Source organism: Giraffa tippelskirchi, chromosome 4 (assembly GCF_054371585.1).
Source record: "Giraffa tippelskirchi isolate mGirTip1 chromosome 4, T2T-mGirTip1v1.2.pri, whole genome shotgun sequence".
NCBI classification, from domain to species: Eukaryota; Metazoa; Chordata; class Mammalia; order Artiodactyla; family Giraffidae; genus Giraffa; species Giraffa tippelskirchi.
The window spans coordinates 156,984,015-157,010,491 of NC_137278.1; the positions used below are offsets into that span (position 1 = coordinate 156,984,015).

The following is a 26,477-nucleotide window of genomic DNA, read 5'->3' on the forward strand; positions in this document are numbered from 1 at the left end:
TCTTAAAGGAAATCAACCCAAATATTTATTGGAAGAGCTGATGCTGAAGCTGAAGCTCCAATACTTTGGCCACCTGATGGGAAGAGCTGACTCATCGGAAAAGACCCTGATTGAAAGACAAAAGGAGAAGGTGGTGGTAGAGGATGAGATAGTTTAGATAGCATTACTGAATCAGTGGACCTGAATTTGAGCAAACTCCGGGAGATAGTGGAGGACAGAGGAGCCTGGCATGCTGGAGTCCATGGGGTCACAAAGAGTTGGACATGACTTAGTGACGAACAACAACAATTAAAATATTTTATTGAGATGTGGCAGTTCAGATGGGTACCCCTGCATGATGTGATTGTGGTATGTTATTATAACAGAATCAGAAACCTCAGAGTCTAGTTCTAGTTCAAGTCTCAGTTGTGGCATGTGAGAAGTAGTTGAAATTGACCAGAAATTGAACCCAAGCCCCCTGCATCGGGAGTGTGGAGTCTTAGCCATTGGACCACCAGGGAAGTCCCCTGAGATACTGCTTTAATAAGAAGAGGATTGAAGAAGTTATCCTTGAGAAGAACTTCATAAATATTATTCAGATTCTGTTTTAAGTTTGAAGTCTTTACATTCATTGAAGACTCACAATCTTTCTGGCCACATTTTTGAAGGCTTGTTTTACTTGTTCATTCCTCAGAGTATAAATGAATGGGTTCAATAAAGGGGCAATTGAGGTATTGAGCACAGCTACTCCCTTATTAAAGGCAACTCCTTCTTTTGCTGAGGGTTTTATGTACATGAAGATACAGCTGCCATAAGAGAGGGAGATGACAACCATGTGGGAGGAGCATGTGGAAAAGGCTTTCTTCCTTTGCTGAGCAGAGGGGATCTTCAGAACAGCCTGAATGATGTTTGTGTAGGAGAGAATCACCAGCATCAGGGTGACCACCAATGTCACAACTGCTAGGATGAAGTCAACCAGCTCCAGGTGTCTCGTGTCTGAGCAAGATATTTCTATAAGGGGTCCATAGTCACAAAAATAATGATTCAGCATGTTGGAGGCACAGAAGTCCAGTTGACTGGTCAGGATGATTGGGAATAAAATGATGAGAAATCCACCTAGCCAGGAGCAGAGGATCAGCTGGATGCAGACTCTGCTATTCATGATGGTCATGTAATGTAGGGGTTTGCATATGGCCACATAACGGTCATAGGACATGGCAGCCAGAAGGTAAAATTCTGTGGCTCCCAGGAATATGGCAAAGAAACACTGAGTGAAGCAGCCAGCAAAGCTGATGCTCTTGTTTCCAGTTGATATGCTGAACAGTAGCCTAGGAATAAAAGTGGTTGTAAAGGAAATTTCTAAGAAGGAGAAGTTCCAGAGGAAGAAATACATGGGCGTGTGGAGGTGGGAGTCCAGTAGTGTGAGGGTGATGATTGTCAGGTTTCCAATAATGCTGAATACATAGGTGAGGAAGAGAAGTATGAAGATTACAGATTGAAGCTCTGGGATGTCTGTTAGTCCCAGCAGAATGAATTCTGTTATATAGGTTTGGTTTTTCATTGCTACCTTTTGCTGCCTACAAAGGAAAGAAATCAGTGATGAGAATGGAAGAGGAGCTCAGAAACCTTTGGGAGAGCTTTTCTTGTTGAATTGGTTCAAATGCCTTTTTTCTGTCATTTTGACTTAAATGAGTTTTTCTCTTGGACAGAAGTTGACTCTTCACAAGAATTCCTTTTTTTTAAAAAATCAGTTTATTGTTTTTTTTTGTTTGTTTGTTTTGTTTTACTTTGCTATTGAGTTGTGTGAGTTCCTTACAATTTATTAACCCTTTTATCAGATGCATGGTTTCCAAATATTGTCTACCATTCTGGTTGATTGCCTTTCATTTCATTCATGGTTTCTTGAATGAAAGCTGGGGATAAGCTTTTAATTTTAATTAATTTATTAACTGATTAATTAATTAATTGTAGTTCCCTAATGAGGGATGGAACCCTTGCCCCCTGCACTAGAAGTACGGAGTCTTAACCACTGGACTACCAGGGAAGTCCCAAAGATTATTTTCTTAAATTTCCATGTATGAGGGTTTTCTCCATGGTCCCTTTCAACTTTTCATGTACTTCCCTAGCCTACCTTCTAAACCAATGCCTAAGTTATCATTTTCTATTTTTTCTATTTCCTATTTTTATTTTCATTTTCAATGTTAACTTTACTTTTGATCTTTCTTTATTTCTACTAATGTGGTTGGCAGTGAAATTTCATTTCCATAACTCTCTTGGTCTCAGTTGGAGAAGAAATACTAACTTGTTAGCTATTGTTGAGAAGTCTTTAGAATAGAATCAGCAATGCCATTATAACTGTGGTAACCAAAGATGCCCCAACTTTTCTTTGATGTTTTAAATTTGTGGACCATTGTAACTAATGTCACCAGTCTCACAATCTTTGCTGCTGGTGTCAGCTTTCCCTCAGGTCCCAGCTATCCTGTCTTAGGTAGTTTTAGCAGAGGAAGAGATGGTATCTCTCCAATCAGATACCTGCTATCATTTTCTTCCATATCCATGTTTATTAATAAGCATGTGATTTTACTCTGGCTAGAAAAATATAACTGGAATCAAAAGTTGTAAGCCTTATTGAGAAATTTGATTTTTTTCTTCTAATATCTTTTAAATTTCTGCCTTTAACTAGTGGCGTCTCCCTAATTTTTCCTCCTTTCTTCAGATACTAATGATGTATCTCTTACTTTGGCACTTCTTTCTCCCAAACACACATACAGGTGGTTAGCCTGCCTTAGTTTCCACATCAGTGAAATGGTACTGTCTTACACCTGTCTCATGCTACCCCTCAAGTGGATATTTGTAGGCCTGAATTCTTATTTCATTTTCATCTCCATATCATTAACTTTAACATATTTCTTTTAGATATTCTCCCCTCTAACTAAACTTGATATGTTAAAATTATATCAGCATATTTCTACCTTGTGATTAAAAGTTCTTTAAATTTCCAAGCTCTTTGATAGATTTTTTTTTTGTTTGATGTTTTAGGATATTTACTTTTGAAATAAGTGTTGGTTCTCTTGCCTTTCCTCTGCTCTTAAGGAACTTACATTCAGTTTTTGGAGAGATGTAATGTACACATGAAATAGATAATGGTTGGGACTTCTCTGGTGGTCCAGGGGTTAAACATCCACCTACCACTGTGAAGGATATGGGTTTGATTCCTGGTCCAGGAGGATTCCACATGCCGTAGGGCGACTAAACCTGTAGGCCGCAACTACTGAGCCTTTGTGCCCTAAAGCCTGTACTCTGCAACAAGAGAAGCCATTACAATCAGAAGCCTGTTCACTGCAACTAGAGAGTAGCCTCTGCTTGCTGAAACTAGAGAAAGTCCATGCATAAGCAATGAAGACCCAATGCAGCCAAAAACAAAAATAGATGAAAAAAATAGAAAATGGTTAATGACTGAATAGAATACATTAATTCCTATCTTAAAAATATTATTTAATACAAAGTGGCAGTTTTATAACTTCATGTTTTCTGTTGGAAGTCAATTGAGAAAACTGTGTTTATAGACCACTGTTGTTCAGTAGCTAAGTCGTGTCCGACTCTTTGCAGCCCCATGGACTGTAGCCTGCCAGGCTCCTCTGTCCACGGGATTTCCCAGGCAAGGATACTGGAGTGGGTTGCCACTTCTTTCCCCAGGATAAACTACTGACCTAAGTTTAATTTTCTGAGTATTTAGCCACTCACATTCAAAAAAAATTATAGTCCTTGCATTGACCCTGGCAATATATGGCTCAAGCAAATAGCTTCTCTCTGTTTCTGTAGCCATAAGGCTATAGAAGTTATAGGCCTCTGTGAGAGCTGGCCTCTTCTTTCACTTCCAGCAGATCTCCTGTGCAAATGGGTAGGAAAATCAGTGAGCTAAGTCCAGTTGCTAAGTACATTATCTGAGTAAGATAATCTGTGCAAAATGTAATTAGCATTTGTGAGATTTTTTATGGAATTTTAAAAAACTGTGGTCAAAAACACAAGATAAAATTTACCATCTTAACTATTTTTTTCTTTTTTAAAAATATATTTATTTTTTAACTGAAGGATAATTGCTTTACAGAATTTTGTTGGTTTCTGCCAAACATCAACACGAATCAGCCAAAGTGTGGAGTTTGATGTTAAGCATATCTGCATTGTTGTGCAACAGATCTCCAGAACTTTTTCATCTTGTAAATCTGAAGTGCTATGCCTGTAGAACAACTCTCCCTACTCCCGCTCAACTGCTGCTCCTGGCAGCCACCATTCTACTTTCTATTTTTATGATTTTGACTACTTTAGACATCTCATATAAGTGGAATCATACACTATGTATGTATGTATTTTTGTGACTGGCTTATTTCACTTAGTGTAATGTTCTCAAGGTTAATAATCCATGTGACAGGATTTCCTTCCTTTTAAAGATTGAATAATATTCCATTGTATGTATATATCACATTTTATCTACCCATTCATCTGCTGATGGGTGTTTGGGTTGCTTCCATTTCTTGATTATTGTGAATAAAGCTGCTATAATCATGGGTGTCCAAATATATCTTCAAGATTCTACTTTCATTTCTTTTGGATATATATCCAGAAGCATATTTTGCTGGATCATATTATAATTCTATTTTTAGTTTTGTTAGAAATAGCCATACTGCTTTCCATGGGGGCCACATTCTATGTGGAAATTTTATATCAAAATGAATATCTGAATGTCTGTGGCACAGGATAAATACAGAGAGCTGTCTGATTCTAAGATAAGAATTAACATAAATGATGCATTTTATTTGGACATTATCCATTTTCTGTTTTATGGGTATATGTCACCTTTCCAAAAACAGATTGTAAGTTCCTTAAGAGTAGAGGAAGAGCAGGAGAACCAACACTTATTGAATGATTGTGGTGTTGGTATTAAAGTAGGCTCTTTCATAAATAATATTCTTCTTCTGTTTTTGGTATTCTTTTACCCACCAATAACACTGGCAAAAGCACACAGCATAATAGATACATAATTGTTAAATAAATGAAATAAAGATAGTGCCTTTTCTCTCTACTCCTTATTTTGCTCTTCATTTAGCCTTTTATCTTTAGCAATTTGCTCCACAAACTGTACATTTTTCCTAGCTTTTTTTAATCTAACTACAAATAGGAGCATTTAAGAGTCAGTCTAGGGTAAAGTCTCTTGAGCCTATAAATTGACTTTACTGTTTCCTGTCTCTCTTTCACTGATGAAAGTCAAGGAGTCATGTGTGTTATCTGGTATTTGCTCTAAGAGCTGAGAGCACAGCCTCTATCAGCAAGGTTGTATTTTGAAATTTTCCTTGTTCACGCTTGGTGCTTTTCTACCACCAAATAATAAAAATCTATATTTCTCTTATTTGTTATTGTGGGTGAGGGGAATATAATAATTTTAAAATGTATATAAGGACTTCCCAGGTGACACAGTGGTAAAGAATCCACCTGATAATGCAGGAGACACAGAGGCACTCTGTTTCAATCCCTGGGTTGGGAAGATCCTTTGGAGTAGAAAATGGCAACGCACTCCAGTATTCTTGTCTGGGAGATACCATGGACAGAGGAGCCTGGGGGGCTACAGTCCATGGGGTCACAGAGTCAGACGTGACTTAGCAACTAAACAACAGCAATAAATGTATATAAAGTTAGTTTGGACTCTCTTTCTTGCTTACTTTTCATAATACTGAGTTGTCAGTGATGGAAAGACAAATCTCAGACACCAAATAACTTCAGGAGGGGCTTTCAGGAACTACTTAAAATTCTTACCATCAACATTAGGTGGTGGTGGTTTAGTCTCTAAGTCATGTCCGACTCTTGTGAGCCCATGTACTGTAACTCGCCAGGCTCCTCTGACCACTGACACTTAGGGAGTGATGTTCCTTTGCCCCCAGACTCCTCCAACCTACGCCCTCTCAGCCTCCTAGATAGACTGAGTCACTTCGCTTGGGATACAGGAACAGCTCTAACACAGAACCAGGAAAGAGACTATCAGATTATTTGATCATAATATACTTTTACAAAAGCTCAGCATTTGTCCTAAGAAAGAAGCCTCAAATTTCTAGAATCCTTTAGGCATCTTCATGTTGTTCTGATTTTTTAAGGTCCCTGAAACAGAGAAATCCTAACCCCACCTCCCTATACCCCTGGCCTCTCTGGATCACCAGGGAGCCATCTCTGCCATTGTCCCTAAGAATATCCTAATCACAAGGATGTATGGAACATGACCACATCATCCAGCGCCTGAACGTTCACGCTCGTGAACTTCCTGGTCATTAATTTTTGGTCTTTGGTGAACAACTATGTGTTATCATTCAAACCTTTATATTCATATTCCACACAAATTCTATAGTAATTCTGCTTCGATAATTTTGCAAAGCTATTCATTACAACCTTGTCTGTAAACATAAAAACTTGGAAACAATGAAAATTTCCGTCCATAGGAAAATGACTAATTTTGGTGCCTCCAAACTATAAAATGCAATAAATAAATAAAATAAATGGCAAAGATTTATGTGAACTCACTTGGGAAGGACATATTTGGTATATTTCTATATGAATAAAGGAAGCTGTTGAATAATTGTGTATTGTATTATTCCATTTGGTCTAAAAATATATATATCTTATGCTCTAAAATTATATTTTTATGTGCATGGTCATATAGATCTGGAAAAATTGCTATCAGTATTATTTTTATGGAGTTAGATGAAGAAGTGGGCGACATAAGGGGAGCTGTGTCTTTTTACTTTATACTTATCTGTATTATATGAATGCAACAAAGCAAGCATAAGTTGCTTTTTAATTAAAAAAATCACAGTAATATGATTTCAAGCTCTCTAGTCATGAACAAGTAACACTGATATAAGTATAAGCTGAGAATATACTTACACTTGACTTTCAGGGTGGTCCTGTAGGATTTTACCCATATGTGTCCATGCGATGAATCACAATTTAGAAGTAAGATGTAGAGGAAAGGTAGAATAAAGTTGAACTTGTTTCACTTCCCACCACTACCTATTGACCTAATTATTCATAAAAATTCACAAACCTATGAAAATTTCATAGGAAAAATGCTACTTCTCTTCTATGTATCAGTTTAGCTGTCATTCACTACTTTTTATTTCCGCATTAATTTAAAATGCACCCTGGCCGGTAGGTAATCCTTTGAGATGTGATTTATTTAAGTTAAACACATTTATCTTAGTGATAGTAGAAAGCACCCTCCCTTCAAAGTCTGATTTCCTCTGTTCCGGCCCATCTGAGCCTGAATATGCGCTGTCTCTGACTTTATACTAGATAGAAGCATATTTTAAATGTTCTACTCAGGGGAGGCCTCAGAACAATCAATTGAGGAAAGAAAAGATCCCAGGAGGCCTACATTCAGAGCATGCTAATGAACCCTGTTTTTTGAGAACTCTGGAACTGAACTTTTAATAAGGGATTGGGGAAGAAGCCCAAAGAGACTGAGGAACATGTTTTTTGAGCCATTTACCACATTCTGGGCATAATTCTAAACACATCTTCATTATACTATGCATAATGCTAGACAATAAACCTCAATAACTTGCTTAATGTTCATAACACCATGTCATATATCTCCTGAGGAACAAAAAACAGTAGCAGAGAGTCTGCCTTCTGTCGCTGTGGTGATCTTACCTTGGCCAAGGAACATGAACCCTGTGGAGGGCTTAGCATTTTCCCTATTAGTTTCTTTCCCTTCCCTTCAGTCTTTTGCGTCCTGAAAACTGTTCTCTGAAGGAAGACTGGAGGCCCTGTGTCCTTCTTCCGTTTCTTCTGTGGGGCTTGAAAACCCCTCCTCCACGTATTCAGTGACTCTCTCAAGTTTTAAACCTTTACACAGATATGATAATTGTCATATGGCTCCCCAGGGGCTTAAAATTCAAATTTCCTTTATAAAAGGATTTTCAGATTGGATTAGTCAAAGGAATAAGATCAATGATTTGCTTTGGCCAAAATCTGCTATATAATATTAATTTTCCACTTGTGCTTGGTGCGAGGAATGTTTCTAACTGGGGTTGCTCCTTGACAGCTGAGTTACCTTAGCTGCTTATGGGAGCAACTTCTCCCCCTGTTCCCAGTTTGGCTTTTGATGGAATGGGTGAGTGTGGCATATATGTATTTCTGAGAATGCTAATGAGATACAGCATTACAGCAAGTAGAGCTCTTTAGGAAAGACAAACATAGGCCTGAGAGAATATCAGAGGGCAATAACCCTGACTTAGGTATATAAGGAAAAGGCAAGAGAGATTGAGTAGCAGAACCTTAACATTAAGATTCGCAGAAGGGATTAATGCAATCTAGCTTAGAACTTCAAGGGAAAGGACATTTATTTGTGGATAATCCTTGATGTCACAGACTAGACAAAGAGATAATTTTACAAAAAATATGATAGACTTTATTTTTCTCCCAGTCCGCACCTCCTTTTGAGAGAACTTGGCCAGAGGAGAATGACCTAGGTATAGACATGAGCTAATTACATTCTCTTTTTTGGATTTTGTAGTTAGTACAGAGACTATGTTGATACATGATGGGTGATCAAGCCAGAAGGTAATACATATAAATAAATAAATATTACTTCTTAAAAATTTTTTTTATTTTTAAAGTTTTTATTGGCATACAGTTAATTTACAATGTTGTGTTAGTTTCAGGTGTACAGCAAAGTGAATCAGTTACACATATACAAATATTCACTCTTTTTTTTGATTCTTTTCCCATATAGGCAGTTACAGAGTATTGAATAGAATTCCCTGTGCTATATAGTAGGTCCTTATTAGTTATCTATTTTATATATAGTAGTGTGTATATATCAACCCCTTCTCTTTGTTTATAAGAAACATCATGGGATAACATCATGGTAAATAAAACACATAATTTGGATGGATGAAAATGCTGAACTGGGAAAAGAAATTCATATCCTGAATGAAATTTTATTCTAGTGAAGACAACTGCTGCTCCCCACTGTAATAGAATAGATCCTGTACATTTAACCGACTAGCGAGTGGTTGATGGCATATGGTGCCATGCCACAGGAAATTGGGTGCAGCACAGACAGTGGTCAGATCAGTCTTGGTGAGGAAAGGCTCATGCATAATCCACAGTGTGTAAAGTAATTAGCCTCTAATTAAAATAAATTAATTAATTTAAAAAAGAAGAAAAAAAAATTAAAGTCATGTTTATTTAAAGTAGAATTTACATTCAGTAAAACTCCAAAACTTGACAAATGCAGTCACCATCATAGTCAAAGTGTAGAACAGTTCTTTGATCGCTCCACCCCCAACCCTGTGCAATAAACTCTTCCCCGATCCTTTAGAATCCACTGATTTGTTTTCTGTCAAGGGGGTCAAATTTAGTCATCAAATGGTCTAGTATAGAAAAAATTGCAAGCAGAAAAACCCAAATTTTTAACAGCATGCTTTGAAACATACATTTAGAATATTCTTTTGAATATCTTTTAGAATGAGATTTGAAAATAACTTTCGTCAATTAAAGTGGCTGACAAGTTGTCTTAAGATAGTTGTAGAAAAACTCTTGCCTGGAAAATCCCATGGACGGAGAAGCCTGGTAGGCTACAGTCCATGGGGTCGCTAAGAGTCGGACACGACTGAGCGACTTCACTTTCACTTTTCCCTTTCATGCACTGGAGAAGGAAATGGCAACCCACTCCAGTGTTCTTGCTTGGAGAATCCCAGGGACGGCAGAGCCTGATGGGCTGCCATCTATGGGGTCGCACAGAGTCGGACACGACTGAAGCGACTTAGCAGTTACTGTGTCAAGTTTCAGGCTGGGGCTGGTTGATAGAAAGCCCATTTTAAATAACGGAATTGAATTCTTTTTTTTCCCAAACTTTACATTTTTTATTTTGTATTGGGGTATAGCTGATTGGAATGGAATTCTATAGAAGTTCTCTAAAATCAGATATATGTGCTTTTTTTTTTGGTTTTCTTTTTTGGCTATGTCACGTGGCTTGCACAATCTTCGTTCTCCAAACAGGGATTGAACACTGGGCCATGGCAGTGAGACTGTCAAGCCCCAATCTCTGGACCATCATGGAATTCCTGACATATCTGTTCTTACAGATATCAGTATTTGGTACCTTTTTGAAAGTTCACCCCTGCTACCACATGAAAGGCACAAAGAAAGCAAAACCTCTATTTTGTATATATCAATCGTCGCATGTTCAAATATACCTTATTTCCATGAAAAGTTGCTTTCAGGCACCACAATTCTGTCTTTCAAACATCAGCTCTGAAGCTTTTTAGCATCTTGAACTGAGTTGAGTTGCACTCCATGGATGAAAAGCTGATCCCTCTCAAAGAAGATAACAGAAGATCCGTGTTGTTCAGAAGAGATATGGATGTGGAAAGGAGAAGCTTCTTTAGAGAGGTCAGGAGCCATAGGTGGGATAATATAGGCTTTTGCATGCTTTCAACTTCCTAAAGAGATTCACCTCCTAAAGGCTTCTAATGAAAGCTTGTTGAGAGCTTGGAGAAAGCTGAAATCCAAGGCTTCTTAAAATACTTAGAAACACTTAAAAGAGTGGACTTTAGTTAGAATGGGTGGAAGGTTGTACTACTCAGAAGTTCAGCAGTTGGACTCTGGCATCAGACATATTTAGTATTTAATTCTAACACAGGCACTCAGCTGTGTGACCCTGCACAACTTATTTCACCTCTTTGATTTTCCATTCCCTCATTTGTAAAATAGAGAGGCATTTCCAGGCAGATATAAGTCATCCATATGAGGCATGCCTTGCTAATTCATTGCTCTCAGTATATAAACTCTCAAAGGTTTGAGGTTCTTCACTTAAAAAGATTCAGTTCTGGGCTCCCTCATTCATTTGTTCATCCATCCACCCATTTTATCCATTCAACAATAATTATTGAACACCTATCACTGGTTGATATGTAGATGGAACTGTGTTAAAAAATATTAACTCTGAATTTTGCAATCTTACAGACGAGAAGAGAATGTAGACTTTAAATATAACTATTTTTATCATGTATACTGTGATATACTGTGTACTGTGAAAGCATAGATACTAGTAGTGAGAAATGATAAGGAACACAACTTAGAGGTTGTTTTTATTTTTATTTTTCCACTCTCAACATTCCATTGTACAATTCCTAACTTTTTAACTTTTACCCACCGGTATCCCGCTACAATCAGATTTCTTCCTGTCCTATCCTCAAATTCCTCATGTTTGAAGATGGTTATGATCAATAACAACACCCTAACTGTCATAATGTCATTCTTCATATTAACTGGTTTCTGCAGCATTTCACATTGCCAACTATCTATATTTCTTGAAACATTCTCTTCCCATGAATTCCACAGATATATTGACTCTCTTTTTTTTATTAAAAAATTTTATTTTTGGCTGTGCTGGGTCCTTGTTGCTGCTCAGGCTTTCTCTAGTTGCAGAAAGTGGGGGCTATTCTTCATTGTGGTGGCTTCTGTTGGAGAGCACTGGCTCTAGGCAAGTGGGCTCAGTAGTTGTGGCTCATGGGTTTAGTTGCTCGGTGGTATGTGGGATATTCCTGGCCCAGGGGTTGAAACTTTGTCCCCTGCATTGGCAGGTGGATTCTTAACCACTGGACCACCAGGGAACTCCTCTATTGACTTCTTATCATCTTCTCTGTCTCTTCTGCTCACCTTCTTTTATTCATGACACCTTCAATTTTCACATCAATTTCTATTGCAATAGCTGTGGATTGCTAAATCCATAAAAAAATAGAAGTGAAAGTGTTAGTCTCTTAGTCATGTATAACTCTTTGTGATCCCGTGGACTGAACCTGCCAGGTTCCTCTGTTCATGGAATTCTTCAAGCAAGAATACTGGAGTGGGTAGCTATTCCCTTCTCCAGGGGATCTTCCTGACCCAGGGAGGATCTTCCTGAACTCCTGTCTCCTACATTGCAGGTGAATTCTTTACCATCTGAGCCAAAATCTTGTTCCAAATCCAAATGACTTGACATTATGAGCACTTAGTTTACTTAAAATAGGATTTAACTTAATTCAGAACTAAAAAATATTATCTCCTCAACTCTCTCTTTCTCCTTTTTATTTCACTGAAATGAATGACAACGTTTACTCAATCTTGTAGGACTGAAATTTGGTATTCCTACCAACAATATTCTTTCTACCCAAGTTTCTTCCTCTTATTTTTACTTGCTTGACCTAGTCCTACTTGTTAAGACTGACGTTAAATGGCACTCCCTCTGAAAACATTTATTGACTCACTAATTCAGGTTTAACTACTTTTTCATTGATAAAGCCTAATCGTTTCTTTATATGAACACTTACAGGCTATAATTTATTTATTTTCAAGTCTTTCTCACTGGCCTGAAGTTTAACTGTATATTGGAAGCCTAGCAATTGGCAGAGAGTTTGGTACATAGTAAGGACTCATCCATTAAGGCTTTAATTCTGAAATTCTTTAAGATTCATGAGCTTCCGGACTGTATCCTTGAAGGCTTGTTTTACCTGTTGATTTCTTAGGGTGTAAATGAAGGGATTCAACAAAGGTGCAGCTGAGGTACTGAGTAGAGCTACTCCCTTGTTGAATGTGTCCACTTCTTTTGCTGTGGGCTTAACATAAATGAAGAAGCAGCTTCCATAAGAGAGAGAAATGACAATCAAGTGGGAAGAACAAGTGGAAAAGGCTTTTGTCCTTTGATGGGCAGAGGGGAGTTTCAGAATAGTCCTGATGATGAATGTGTAGGAGAGAATGATTAGCACCAGAGTGATCACCAGGGTCACTGATGCCACAAGAAAGACAACCTTCTCTATGAGGTTTGTGTCTGAACAGGAGAGTTCTCGAAGGGGCTCATAGTCACAGAAATAATGATTCAGCCTATTGGATTCACAAAAGTCCTGCTGACTCATCAGAGTGATTGGTGGTATAATAACCATTAACCCAGCCAGCCAAGAGCAGAGAACAAGTTGGGTGCAGACTTTGCTGCTCATGGTGGTTGTGTAATGCAGGGGTTTGCATATGGCCACATAACGGTCATAGGACATGGCAGCCAGAAGATAAAACTCTGTGGCCCCCAGGAATATGGCAAAGAAATATTGAGCAAAGCAGCCAGCAAAGCTGATACTCTTGTTCCCTGTTGTGATGCTGATCAGGACCCTGGGAATGAAGATGCTTGTGAAGGAAATTTCTAAGAAGGAGAAGTTTCGGAGAAAGAAATACATGGGGGTCTGAAGATGGGAGTCCAGCAACGTGAGGACGAGGATCGTCAGATTTCCAGTGATGCTGAGTAAATAGGTGAGGAACAGAAAGATGAAAACCATCACCTGGAGTTCAGGGACATCTGTTAGACCCAGCAGGATGAACTCAGTCAACACGGTTTTATTTTTCATTGATGAAAAAGTTTATCTCAAGGGAGAAAAGTGATAGTAATGAAAAGTGATAAAGGAAGAGGAGCTCTGAAATGGACAGATGGAATCTGAAAAACACAAAAGGAGATGAACTTTTCCTCTGATAATATGACACAGCCCAGTGGCCCAACTGAATGGTGTTGGGTCCTTGCCAGTCTCTTTTGCCCTGCATAGAAAAGTTGTCATTATTTTCCTACATGGTACTCTCCCCAGTGCCAATATGAAATAAATATATGCCTCATAGATGATTAAATAGCTTTTGGAATGAGTTATTAAAAGAATGCTTCCAGCAGCTGCCTCCTTCTAGAATAGTTCATAATTTTCTTTCTTCTATGTTCTCTTTTCTTTCTTTCTACTGATTCTATTTATTGCTCTATGTCATTTGTCTAACTTTTCTCAGAACAGACGTTTTTCTTATTCTCCCCTGCCATTTTTGCTTTTATTTTTCATGTGACTATAGCAGTCTCTCATTTTTCTTCTTGTTACACTCCCTTTGAGTCCCTTGATGTCAAAAAGTACCAGCTCCTCACTTCTTACTAGTGGACCCTCCATGCTTCTCTCCTTGCCTGTCCATTAGAATCAAAGTTCTCTGTATTAGGATTGTGTCATTCTGTTCTTTGAACCATCCGTATACCTAAGATTCAGTAAATATTCAGTTCAGTTCAGTCGCTCAATTGTGTCCGACTCTTTGCAACCCCATGAACTGCAGCATGTCAGGCCTCCCTGTCCATCACCAACTCTGGAGTTTATCCAAACTCATGTCCATTGAGTCGATGTTAGATTAGAATAAAAATTTGCATTTACTTACATAAGCACATTCAGAATACTTAGATCTAGAGTTTTGCTTTCCCATAAGGACAAGGAGATTTTATTACTTTCTAAGGAAAATTTAGGAGCTTAAAAATATCTAAAGTAGGATTTCTAAACAATTCTAGATTGAATTTGCCATGTCTATGAATCCACTAAATCATGTATAAAACGTTTTGGGTTTGTGAGTATAGAAATTTTATGGGGAAAGTATATAAAAACTGTGATCCAAGGTTTTCTAGGAGACTTCATGTTTAAGCACTTCAAAAGCATTTCAAATCTCTACTGATTTGTGAGCTCATGTTATTAAAGAATCACATTATATGAGAGTGTCCTTACTGATTTACAATTTTTTCCTATATGTTGTTTTATACAGCAGCCATTTTCAAGCATTTTTGGAGTATTCTACATTTTAGCAATTTTCTGGTAAACACGTATATATCTAACATAAATAAAAGTTTTATAGAGCACTCCTTCCTTACTGCATGTGATACAACCAGGTATTTTTTATTTGATTTTATTCTATTAATTGTTTTTCAAATGCTGATTGCAACCCATTAAATTGATTCTATAAACCGCTAGTGGGTTGCAGTTCACAGTAGGAATCAGAGATTAAGAAAAGTTACACAGTGCTCTGGATGCCCTTGCCTTCCAGGTTACCAACCTGAAATCTTCAGGGATAGGTTGAATAGTCATGTCTGTATCACTTTCAGGCTTTCCAATCACAGAGAAGTGAAGTCAATGTAGCGGTGAACAAAGAATATTCTTCCTCATTTGGCTATCCAAATGGCTTATAGTGGGATTTTAGTCCTAGATATTCTTAGAGGTGCATGAAAATTGTAAGGCTACACCATTACAAAATGATATAAAATATATTGCATTTTCTACATTATCAGCCACCAAGTCCTATCCTGTATTTCACAGGAATAATAAAAACTTCTGGGGCTTCTCTTAGTAAGAAATAGTCTTTTCCTGTTCCTTATCAGGTTAATGGGGACTTGCCCATTTCTGCTTTTCCACTAATTCAGGTTGGAGCTGAATCAGAGTTTTTGGATGTCCTCTTAAAAATGAAAAACCTTATAGGAGGTTAAAAGAAGGACTTTGAGGAGCAGAGTAGTCCTAGGTTTTTCTGTCCTAGGAGAAATGAGGTTGATGATCTCAGAAGACAGAATATAAACTCCACCTCCCAATCCAGGTTATACTTAACCCAAAGTGACACAGGTTATGCTCTATTGAGAGCATGCACTGGGGAATTAATTGAGTGAAGAGGCACAAGTTGCCCTGGGGATTCTTGTTGGAGCAGGCTAATGACTGTCTTCTGTCGACAACTCTGGGAACAAATTTTAAACATATGGCTAATGAATGAGGGTCCAGAGAGACTAGCTTGGAGGTGAGGTGGGGCTGGGGCTACCATAGCATAACAGCATCAGCTGCAGGGAAGAGGGAGGCTATGGAGTCATGGCATTTGCCTTCCCCAGTGGGTGGGCATAGCTGGGCTTGGCCATGGACAAACAGCCTAGTTGGAACCATTTGCAGGTCATGAATGTCCTGAAAACTCACACTTTCTAAGCACCATTAGCCTGGTTGTAACTAGCCTAGTTATAGACACTACTGGCTAAAGACAATAAGCAGTAATTTTCATTTTTTGGAGTGTATGCATAAGCCAAATATAAAACAGATAAAAATGGAGTGCTCAGACTGAGGGAGAGCAGAGCCCACATTGACCGGTGGGTTGCTTCTGAGAACACACTTGCAAATGTCCAGTTTAAGGAGAGGAACTTGGGAAAATATGTATATATTACCTGGGAGGGCTAAACCTTTGCCACCCAAAGACACCTTCATAGCAGTTAATTCATCAGATTAATCACCTATTTAATATCAGTATAGTACAAACACCAGAAAAAACAAAGCTAGCCTTTGGAACAAAATGCCAGAATTAGGGACAAATTACCCCATTACACATATGTCTTACACATGGCTGCTCGTATTAGGTTGTGTATAATTCTCACAAAAATGTGGGGCCCAGAGAAGGAATGTGGTCTCACCAACTCTAACACAATAATCAACTCGATCTTGATTATTAATAATCAACACAAGAAACTTCATTCTCTGATTCTCACTTTCCTCTACTGTAAAATGGGGATAATAAAGCCCATTAAATAGGGTGATCATTGTTAAGTATCTGTCACATAGTATTTGTTCAGTCCATAAATTGTGTCTGACTCTTTGCAACCCCACGGACTGCATGACGCCAGGCTTCCTTGTCCTTCACTGTCTCCCAGAGTCTGCTCAAACTCATGTCCATTGAGTCTGTGATGCTACCCAACATACATAGTACATAGTATGTCTCACATATGGCCTTTCCTAGTAGTTCAGATGGTAAAGCATCTGCCTGCAATGCAAGAGATCTTGGTTCAATCCCTGGGTGGGGAAGATCCCCTGGAGAAGGAAATGGCAACCCACTCCAGTATTCTTGCCTAGAGAATCCCATGGAGAGAGGAGCCTGGTGGGTCACAGTCCATGGGGTCACAAAGAGTTGGACACAACTGAGTGACAAAACACACGCATGCGTGTCTCATGAATATTTCCCATTTTCTTTTCTCTGATGAGGGAATTAATATGTAACTCTATTTGGCAACAGTTTAGTTGCTTCTTTCAAATGTGTTTATAGAAAAGAAAGCCAAAGTTATCATTGGAAACTCATTGAACCTGACAGACTTCAAATACTCTTAGATTAGAAGGAATCTCTTTCCTAGGGGAGTTTAGGGGAGAATGGATACATGTACATGTATGGCTGAGTCCCTTCTGCTGTTCACCTGAAACTGTTGCAACGTTGTTAACTGGCTATATCCCAATACAAAATAAAAAGTTTTTAAAAAAAGAAGGAAGGAATCTCTTCCCTAGATATTCATTCTTAGCTAGAAAGCAGAGGGAGAGGAAGTTAAGTTGAGGGACAAGTTCTAGCTCATCGATGTGTCAGTCTAGGCTGCAGATTGTTCAGGCTTGGGATTTGAGAACAAGAATCAGCATAAAGTAAGACAAGGAGAGCAAGAGGTGGAAATCTGCTTGGGAAGTGATCCATGGAGGAAATTATTCGATAATGAATTATTTGGAGAGGCTACACTTCTTTCTTAAGTTTAAGATGTACCTAGATTGTGTGATAAAGAAGTGATTGAGGTAAATGTGACTGGTGGAAGACAGTTATTTTGGAAATGATAATTCTTTCTTTCAGGAAACATTTTAATGTCAGAAGTTTCTGTTTGCATGAGAAGCTATAAGAAGAATCAATAAAACATTTGGTCATTTCTAACTTGATGTTGGAATATTTTAGTTCATAGTGTAACTAAGCATTTAAAGCACTTGAACTTAAAGTGATTAGTGCCTTGTATCTTAAAGAACAGATCTCAATAGATAATAAGCTAACCCTTTTATTCATTCAACAAATATTTACTTAGTACTTACCATGTCAGTCAGTTAGTTCAGTCGCTCAATTGTGTCCGACTCTTTGCGACCCCATGGACTGAAACACACCAGGCTTCCCTGTCCATCACCAGCTCCCGGAGTTTGCTCAAACTCATGTCCATCAAGTTGGTGATGCCATCCAACCATTTCATCCTCTGTCGTCCCCTTCTCCTCCTGCCTTCAATCTTTCCCAGCATCAGGGTCTTTTCCAATGAGTCAGTTCTTCGCATCAGGTGGCCAAAGTATTGGAGCTTCAGCTTCAATACCATGTGCAACTAACATTTTAGGCACTGGAAATACAACTATCATGGAGAAGGAAATCACAACCCACTCCAGTATTCTTGCCTGAGAAATTCCATGGACAGAGGAGCCTAGTAGGGTACAGTCCTTGGGATTGCAAAGAGTCAGACATGACTTAGCTACTAAACAATAACAACATACAGCTATCAACAAAGTCACTGAAGTCCCTGCCTAGATGTAGCATAGGGACAATAAATGAATCCACAGGTAAATATAAAATAAGTGAAAGTGAAAGTCACTCAGTCTTGTCCAACTTTTTGCAATTCCATGGACTGTAGCCCACCAGGCTCCTCTGTCTATGGAATTCTCCAGGCCAGAACACTAGAGTGAATAGCCTTTTCCTTCTCCTGTGGATCTTCTGAACCCAGGGATCGAACCCAGGTCTTCTGCATTGCAGGCAGATTCTTTACCATCTGAGCCACTGGGAAGCCCATAAAATAAGTGAGATGATGATAAATGCAATAATAAATAAAGCAAGGTGGATTGGTGGATTGATTCCTGGTGGATTGATGCTTTCATCATTATGTAATTTCCCTTTACTTCCCATTTGCAATTTTACTTGCTTCTGCTTTACCTAATATTAATATAGCCATGCCAGTTTTTTCTTGATCTTTTCATGATATGTTTTTCTTTATCCTTTACTTTCAATCTATGCATATTGTTGAGTTTCCAATAACATTATGTATTTGGGTAATTTTTAGGAATAAATCCACTCTGCCAATTTCTTCCTTTTGAGTGATGTATTTAAACCATTTATATTTAAAATAATTATGTATTCAGATTTATCTGTCTTTTATTTGTTTCTGTTTATTTACTTTGCTTCTTGTTTGTCTTTTTCTGCATTTATGTAGGTTGTTTGAACACATTTTAAGATTCCATTTTGACTAATTCAAGATTTTTGATCATATCATTTTGTATAATTTTCTCAGTGGTTACTTTGGGTATTACAATACACATATGTACTTATGACAATCTACTGGTATCAAGGGCTTCCCTGGTGGCTCAATGGTAAAAGAATCTGCCTTCCAGTATAAGGTCTTACATTTAGGTCTTTAATCCATTTTGAGTTTACTTTTGTGTATAGTATTAGGGAGTGTTTCAATATCATTCTTTTACATGTACCTGTCCATTTTTCCCAGCACCATTTATTGAAGAGACTGTCTTTTCTCCATGGAATTCTTATTTTTATTTTTGAACTGAGTTTGTTAATACTATATTATGCTTTTCTCTCTGCAGAAATTATCCTCATTGGTGCTTAGCTTGGGATTTTTTTTGGCAGAGTAAGTTATATTTTAAATTCACTAGAGTGAATTCACTAGTGCATTGAGTCAGGGCCTCTAAGGACTTTTTTGCTTAGTTGTTTTATGCACTCCTGTTGCTGATGAAGGAAATAAAAAAGAGTTATAAGTATAAAAACCTATTTGTCCAGTGAAAATCAGAACACCCATTTTTGCAGAGCAAGAGAGGCTTCTTAACTCCTCCTTTCTCTTTGAACTTTAGCATCCTTTCAGCTACCTACAATGCACAGAAATATATCCAAATTTTAAAATAGGATGGTATTTCTTTATAATTTTAGAAAGATGTGTATATACGGTGAGTATAGGTTCTGGAGGTAAGAGACTAGGAATGCATTTAGATGACCCTACTAGTATGTTTTTGTTAAACTACGAAGTTCACAAATATCATTTGTAGCTTTCTGGTGAAACAATGAAGAATATCAAAGTTAAGTACTGGGATGTTTTCAAGCCAGGCATGTTTCCATGGGTAATTTATAGAGAAGATGCTTGTGATTATTCATATAGTAAAAAAAAAGTAATTCCTAGTTTCAGCATTTGTTTCTGATACATTGTTAAGAGAACTAGTTACTTCTGGGATTATCTATAGAATTCATGAACTTTTCCCAGTTGAAAATGTGGGCAGGATTCATTTATGCTTCATTGAGTTGGTGCAATCCCATGTACAATGATTTGATTGACACATGGGGAAAACTTCCTAATTTCTCTCTCTCTACCTCTCCTTCTCTCTCTTTGTCTGTCTGTCTCCCATTTATCTACATGTTTAAATGTGTCTATGTGTCTATCTATATGTTTAAATCATTTATCTCAATTACCACTGGTAAACACTCCATTTAAAAAATATCCTCCCTCTTCCAGTGCCTGTATCATCTATTTTCAAACTATTTGCTTCATAAATCCGGGTTAATATCCTTTTTTCCTGTCATGATATCTGGCAATGCATGCTAGCAAATCTGTATTTGGTGAGAGTTGGTACTATTCACTTCACAAAGACCAAAAAGAGCTTCATTTTCTCAGACTCAGGGAGCATGCACTTCAAACATAGTTGAGGGTTTTATTGAAAAGAGAGTGAAAGACATTTAGAAAATAAATTAATTTGTCTCATAAGTAGTTCCTTTTTTTTTTTTTTACAATTCCCCAATGTGAAAGAATTTGAAAACCTAAAACAGTACAGTGCAACAAAAATTTATGTGAGCCACATTTGTAATTTAAAAATTTCTGGTTGTACCATTAAGAAGATAAAAACAAACAGATGAGCTTAATTTTTATAATGTATTTTATTTAACTCCATATATCAAAAATATGAACATTTAAACATGCATTCAGTATAAAATAGAAGCGGTGTATTTTACCTATTTGTTTTCTAAGTCTTGAAATCTGATGTGCATTTTACAGCTATGGCACAACTCAGTTTGGACTAACCACATCTCAAGTGGTCAATGGCCATACGTGGCTGGTAGTTACTTTATTGGGTAGTGGAGGCCTGGAACATTAAATGAAGATAAATAGTCAAATAGACCAATATAACTAATTAGGTTATTTCAAGAACAACTATTCAGTATGGCTATCGCCCAGACCCTGAGTAGCCATGTAATACTTGGGCATTGGTCTTAATATTACATTGAAAGAAAAGCTGAGTAAAAATAGAAATGGTATTAATAAAAAGAAGGTAAATTATCTGCTTGGCAGATATGATATTTTGTATTTAAATATGTAGATTTACATGTTTCTTAAAGTCAAAACTACATAAAGTGTATACTGATGGAAGTGGCACTCCTTGATAATACTTTTACTCTTTTTTAAAATATAGGAGAATACCAGAAAATGTTTTTATGCTCATGAAATAAATCTAGAAAAGTGGAAGAAACTGATGATGCAGAAAGGGTGTGTGTGTGAGAGAGAGCGAGAGATACTTCTTGTAGAGCCAAGTGCCTTCTTGAGAGAGATTTAGAAATAAAAAAATGTCAAATGTATGTATAATATTAATTATGTGAAAAAAGTTAAATTAATAGTCAGTCAGTCATGTCTGACTCTTTGTGACCCCGTGAACTATATAGCCCGCCAGGCTCCTCTGTCCATGGGATTCCCTAGGTGAGGATACTGGAGTAGGCTTCCACTTCCTTTTCCAGGGGATTTTCCCAACCCAGGGATTGAACTATGGTTCTCCCACATTGCAGACAAATTCTTTACCCTCTGAACCACTAGGGAAGCCCAATTATGTGCTAAGTGCGATTGTAAACATGTTGCACGGTTTATCTCATTTAACCTTACAGTAGGGATTCCCTTGTAGCTCAGTTGGTAAAGAATCTGCCTGCCATGCAGGAGATCCGGGTTTGATTCCTGGGTTGGGAAGATTCCCTGGAGAAGAAAATGGCAATCCACTCCAGTATTCTTGCTTGGGAAATCCCATGGACAGAGGAGCCTGCCCATGGGGTTGTAAGAGTCGGACACGACTTAGCGACTAAAAGCAACCTTACAGTAACCCTATGATGCAGTAATTTCTGTTGACTTTACTTTAGAAATTAGTTTAGTTAATTAATTAATTAATTTTTGTTACACTGTCTTCGTTGCTGCGTTCCATCTTTTTCTAGTTGCAGTATGGGCTACTCTTAGTTGCGGTGTGTGGGCTTCTAGATGGCTACTTTCGTTGTGGAGCAGAGGCTCGAGAGCCCATGGGGTCAGTAATTGTGCTGCAGGAGCTTAGTTGCCTGGCAGCAAATGGATCTTCCCAGATCATGGATGGAACCCTGTCCCCTGCGTTGGCAGGCAGAGTCTTAACCACTGGACCACCAAGGAGGTGCTACTTTACACATTAGGAAACAGGGAGTACAGAGAAATTAAATGACTTGCCCAAGGTCACTCAGCTAGTAGATGAGAGAGCTATGACTAGATCCCAGACAAGCTGTTCCAAGGTCAATGCACTTATACCCTGGGCATCACTAAAACATGTATCACATTCTGTTGTCATGAATGGGGGAAAGCAAAGTGTGTCTTCATATCCTTTAGTTATTTAAAAGTTTACCCCATGTTTTTCCAATTATATTAAAATAATCGTGTACTACAGACTTCTCTCCTGAGAACAGAAATGGAAGATAAGGGAAGAATAGAGGAACTTAGAGAAAGTCAGGAGAAATGAATGACAGTTTTCTGGTAGAAATCTAACTTGATCTCTAAAGAGTAAATGCTTAGTTCACTGGAGGAGGGACGTGGAGAGATTATGCACCCATGGCATAATCACCATCCTTCATGTATTTGCTTTTTATCATGGACTACAACTTTAAGCACAAGAATTTTATTTATTTATTTTTATTTTTTATTATTAAATTTATTTATCTATTTTTTTACTTTACAATATTGTATTGCTTTTGCCATACATTGACATGTATCCACCATGGGTGTACATGTGTTCCTCTTCCAGAACCCCCCTCCCACCTCCCTTCCCATCCCATCCGTCTGGGTCATCCCTGTGCACCAGCCCTGAGCACCCTGTATCATGCATTGAAACTGGGCTGGCGATTCGTTTCACATATGATAATTTACATGCTTCAATGCCATTCTCCCATATCATCCCGCCCTCGCCCTCTCCCATAGAGTCCAAAAGAATGTTCTATACATCTGTGTCTCTTTTGCTGTCTCGCACACAGGGTTATCTTTACCGATTTACTAAATTCCATATATATGTGTTAGTATACTGTATTGGTGTTTTTCTTTCTGGCTTACTTCACTCTGTATAATAGGCTCCAGTTTCATCCACCTCATTAGAACTGATTCGAATGTATTCTTTTTAATGGCTGAGTAATATTCCATTGTGTATATGTACCACAGCTTCCTTATCCATTCGTCTGCTGATGGACATCTAGGTTGCCTCCATGTCCTGGCTATTATAAACAGTGCTGCAATGAACATTGGGGTACACATGTCTCTTTCAATTCTGGTTTCCTCAGTGCCCAGCAGTGGGATTGCTGGATCATATGGCAGTTCTATTTCCAGTTTTTTAAGGAATCTCCACACTGTTCTCCATAGTGGCTGTACTAGTTTGCATTCCCACCAACAGTGTAAGAGGCTTCCCTTTTCTCCACACCCTCTTCAGCATTTATTGCTTGTAGACTTTTGGATAGCAGCCATTCTGACGGGCGTGAAATGGTACCTCATTGTGGTTTTGATTTGCATTTCTCTGATAATGAGTGATGTTGCACATCTTTTCATGTGTTTGTTAGCCATCTGTATGTCTTCTTTGGAGAAATGTCTGTTTAGTTCTTTGGCCCATTTTTTGATTGGGTAGTTTATTTTTCTGGAATTGAGCTGCAGGAGTTGCCTGTATATTTTTGAGATTAATTCTTTGTCTGTTGCTTCGTTTGCTATTATTTTCTTCTGTTCTGAAGGCTGTCTTTTCACCTTGCTTAGAGTTTCCTTTGTTGTGCAAAAGCTTTTAAGTTTAATTAGGTCTCATTTGTTTATTTTTGCTTTTATTTCCAATATTTTGGGAGGTGGGTCATAGAGGATCCTGCTGTGATTTATGTCGGAGAGTGTTTTGCCTATGTTTTCCTCTAGGAGTTTTATAGTTTCTGGTCTTACGTTTAGATCTTTAATCCATCTTGAGTTTATTTTTGTGTATGGTGTTAGAAAGGGTTCTAGTTTCATTCTTTTACAAGTGGTTGACCAGTTTTCCCAGCACCACATGTTAAAGAGATTGTCTTTTCTCCATTGTATATTCTTGCCTCCTTTGTCGAAGATAAGGTGTCCATAGGTGTGTGGATTTATCTCTGAGCTTTCTATTTTTTTCCATTGATCTATATTTCTGTCCTTGTGCCAGTACCATACTGTCTTGATGACTGTGGCTTTGTAGTAGAGCCTGAAGTCAGGCAGGTTGATTCGTCCAGTTCCATTGTTCTTTCTCAAGATTGCTTTGGCTATTCGAGGTTTTTTGTATTTCCATACAAATTGTGAAATTATTAGTTTTAGTTCTCTGAAAAATACCGTTGGTAGCTTGATAAAAAATATGGAATGCTTCATGAATTTGAGTGTAATCCTTGTGCAGGGGCCATACTAATCTTCTCTGTATCGTTCCAATTTTAGTATATGTGCTGCCGAAGTGAGCACAGTCGTGTCTGATTCTTTGCAACCCCATGGGCTGTGGCTTGGCAGGCTCCTCTGTCCATGGAATTTTCCATGGCAAGAATACTGGAGTGGGTAGCCATTCCCTTCTTCAGGAGATCTTCCAGTGTAGGAATAGAAGCCAAGTCTCTCACACTGCAGGCATATTCTTTACTGTATGAGCCACCAGGGAAGCCCTAATACTACGTGTTGGGAAAGTGTGTTAGTTGCTCAGTTGTATCTGACTCTTGGTGACCCCATGGACTGTAGCTCACCAGACTCTTCTGTCCACAGAATTCTCCAGGCAAGAATACTGGAGTGGGTTGCCATTCCTTTCTCTGGGGATCTTCCCTACCCAAGGATAGAACCCAGATCTGCATTGCAGGTGGATGCTTTACCATCTGAGACACTTAGAGACATGGTACACTTAAAAATTTAAGAGACCAAATCTCATGTTAAATGTACTTTGTTGCTGTTGTTCAGTAGCTCAGTTGTGTCTGACTCTTTATGACCCCATGGACTGCAGCACGCCAGGTTTCCCTGTCCTTCACCATCTCCCGAAGCTTGCACAAACTCATATCCATTGAGTTGGTGATGCCATCCAACCATCTCATCCCCTGTCGTCCCGTTCTCCTCCTGCCTTCAATCTTTCCTAGCATCAGGATCTTTTCTAATGAGTTTGCTCTTTACATCAGGCTGCTGAAATATTGGAGCTTCAGCTTCAGCATCGGTCCTTCTGATGAATTTTTCTGCTGTATCCCTAGACACAGTAGTCATGTGTGGATGTGAGAGTTGAACCATAAAGAAAGCTGAGGACTGAAGAATTGAAGCTTTTGAACTGTGGTGTTGGGGAAGACTCTTGAGAGTCCCTTGGAGAGCAAGGAGATCAAACCAGTCAATCCTAAAGGAAATCAGTCCTGAATATTCATTGGAAGGACTGATGTTGAAGCTGAAACTCCAATACTTTGGCCACCTGATGCAAAGAACTGACTCATTGGAAAAGACCTTGATGCTGGGAAGGATTGAAGGCAGGAAGAGAAGGAGACAACAGAGGATGAGATAGTTGGATGGGATCACCAACTGGATGGACATGAATTTCAGCACTCTCCGGGAATTGGTGATGGAGAGGGATGCCTGGCGTGCTACAGTCCGTGGGGTTGCAAAGAATCGGACACAACTGAGCGACTGAACTAAACTGATCCCTAGCGATTCACTGTGTATGTCCAAGGAATTGAGATATTTACTTGGAAAACCACAGTATTGTTCATTAAATTTAACACTGGTAAAATAATTTTATCTAATTCATTATCCACATTTCCATTTGTCACTGATACAGTAATGTAATTTTTCCCTTCCTTTTACTGCGTATCCAAATTGGATAAAATATTGCATTTATTTGTCATGATTCTTTAACCTCTTTTATTTGAAACATCATATGTGTATATATTTTTTTAAGATGGGCATTTTTGCAGAATTCAGTCTCTCTTCATCTTCTTTTTCCAATAGAATTTCCTCAGTTTGATTTTGTCTGATGGTCCATCATAGTTAAGCTCAGGTTATTTATCCTCGGCCAGAGTTTAAAACAGATGATATCATATTATTCTCACAGAGACAAGTCCGATCACTAGGTCTGATCATTGTTCCATTTATCCATTGTATAATCATTCCAGTTTCCTTGGGTAATAAATGTCTTTGAGACTATACCCTAAGACCATGCAAGTATTCTGCTTCTCAACAGAAAACACCCTTTGATTTTGCATTCTTGGTGTGTTTTTTTTTTTTTTGTCTGATTCCATCTTTAGTGATTGTAAAAGACTGATTTCCAATGCCAGCCCTCTTTCTCATCTACCAGCTTGTCCTTGGCATTCTACTATAAGTAAGAGCTTTTCTTTTTCATTGACTTTTACTTGATCCATTGATTGTTTATTTGTACAGACTCATGCATTCCAAGTTTTTAGTGGGTTATAATTCATTGCTGTATTTAATAATCATGATGTTCAAAAGGTCTCCCATTTTCTCAATTAGACATCTTTAAGCTGGCTTCTGTAGACCTTGAGACAAGCTCCCATTTATTATATAAGGCTTTCCTTATCTTCTG

At 38.2% G+C, this 26,477-nt stretch overlaps 2 protein-coding genes and 1 non-coding gene across 3 annotated transcripts; all 3 read right to left on the bottom strand.

Moving 5' to 3' along the window:
* Positions 1 to 607: 607 nt before the first annotated feature.
* On the bottom strand, positions 608 to 1,543 carry LOC145545110 (olfactory receptor 6C4-like). The gene has a single exon (XM_081588832.1). It carries the CDS (start codon positions 1,538 to 1,540, stop codon positions 608 to 610), a length of 933 nt encoding a protein of 310 aa, XP_081444958.1. The 5' UTR covers positions 1,541 to 1,543.
* Positions 1,544 to 12,458: 10,915 nt separating this feature from the next.
* LOC145545165 (olfactory receptor 2AP1) lies at positions 12,459 to 13,403 on the bottom strand. Its single transcript, XM_081588961.1, has one exon. The coding sequence runs from the start codon at positions 13,401 to 13,403 to the stop codon at positions 12,459 to 12,461; it is 945 nt and encodes a 314-aa protein (XP_081445087.1).
* Positions 13,404 to 24,278: 10,875 nt separating this feature from the next.
* On the bottom strand, positions 24,279 to 24,385 carry LOC145504007 (U6 spliceosomal RNA). Its single transcript, XR_014052000.1, has one exon. It is a non-coding gene; the product is annotated as a U6 spliceosomal RNA (small nuclear RNA).
* Between the last annotated feature and the right edge of the window lie 2,092 nt (positions 24,386 to 26,477).

Coding starts and splice junctions, on each gene's coding strand:
- LOC145545110 (XM_081588832.1), bottom strand. CDS start 1,540: ATGAAAAACCAAACCTATATAACAGAATTCATTCTGCTGGGACTAACA.
- LOC145545165 (XM_081588961.1), bottom strand. CDS start 13,403: ATGAAAAATAAAACCGTGTTGACTGAGTTCATCCTGCTGGGTCTAACA.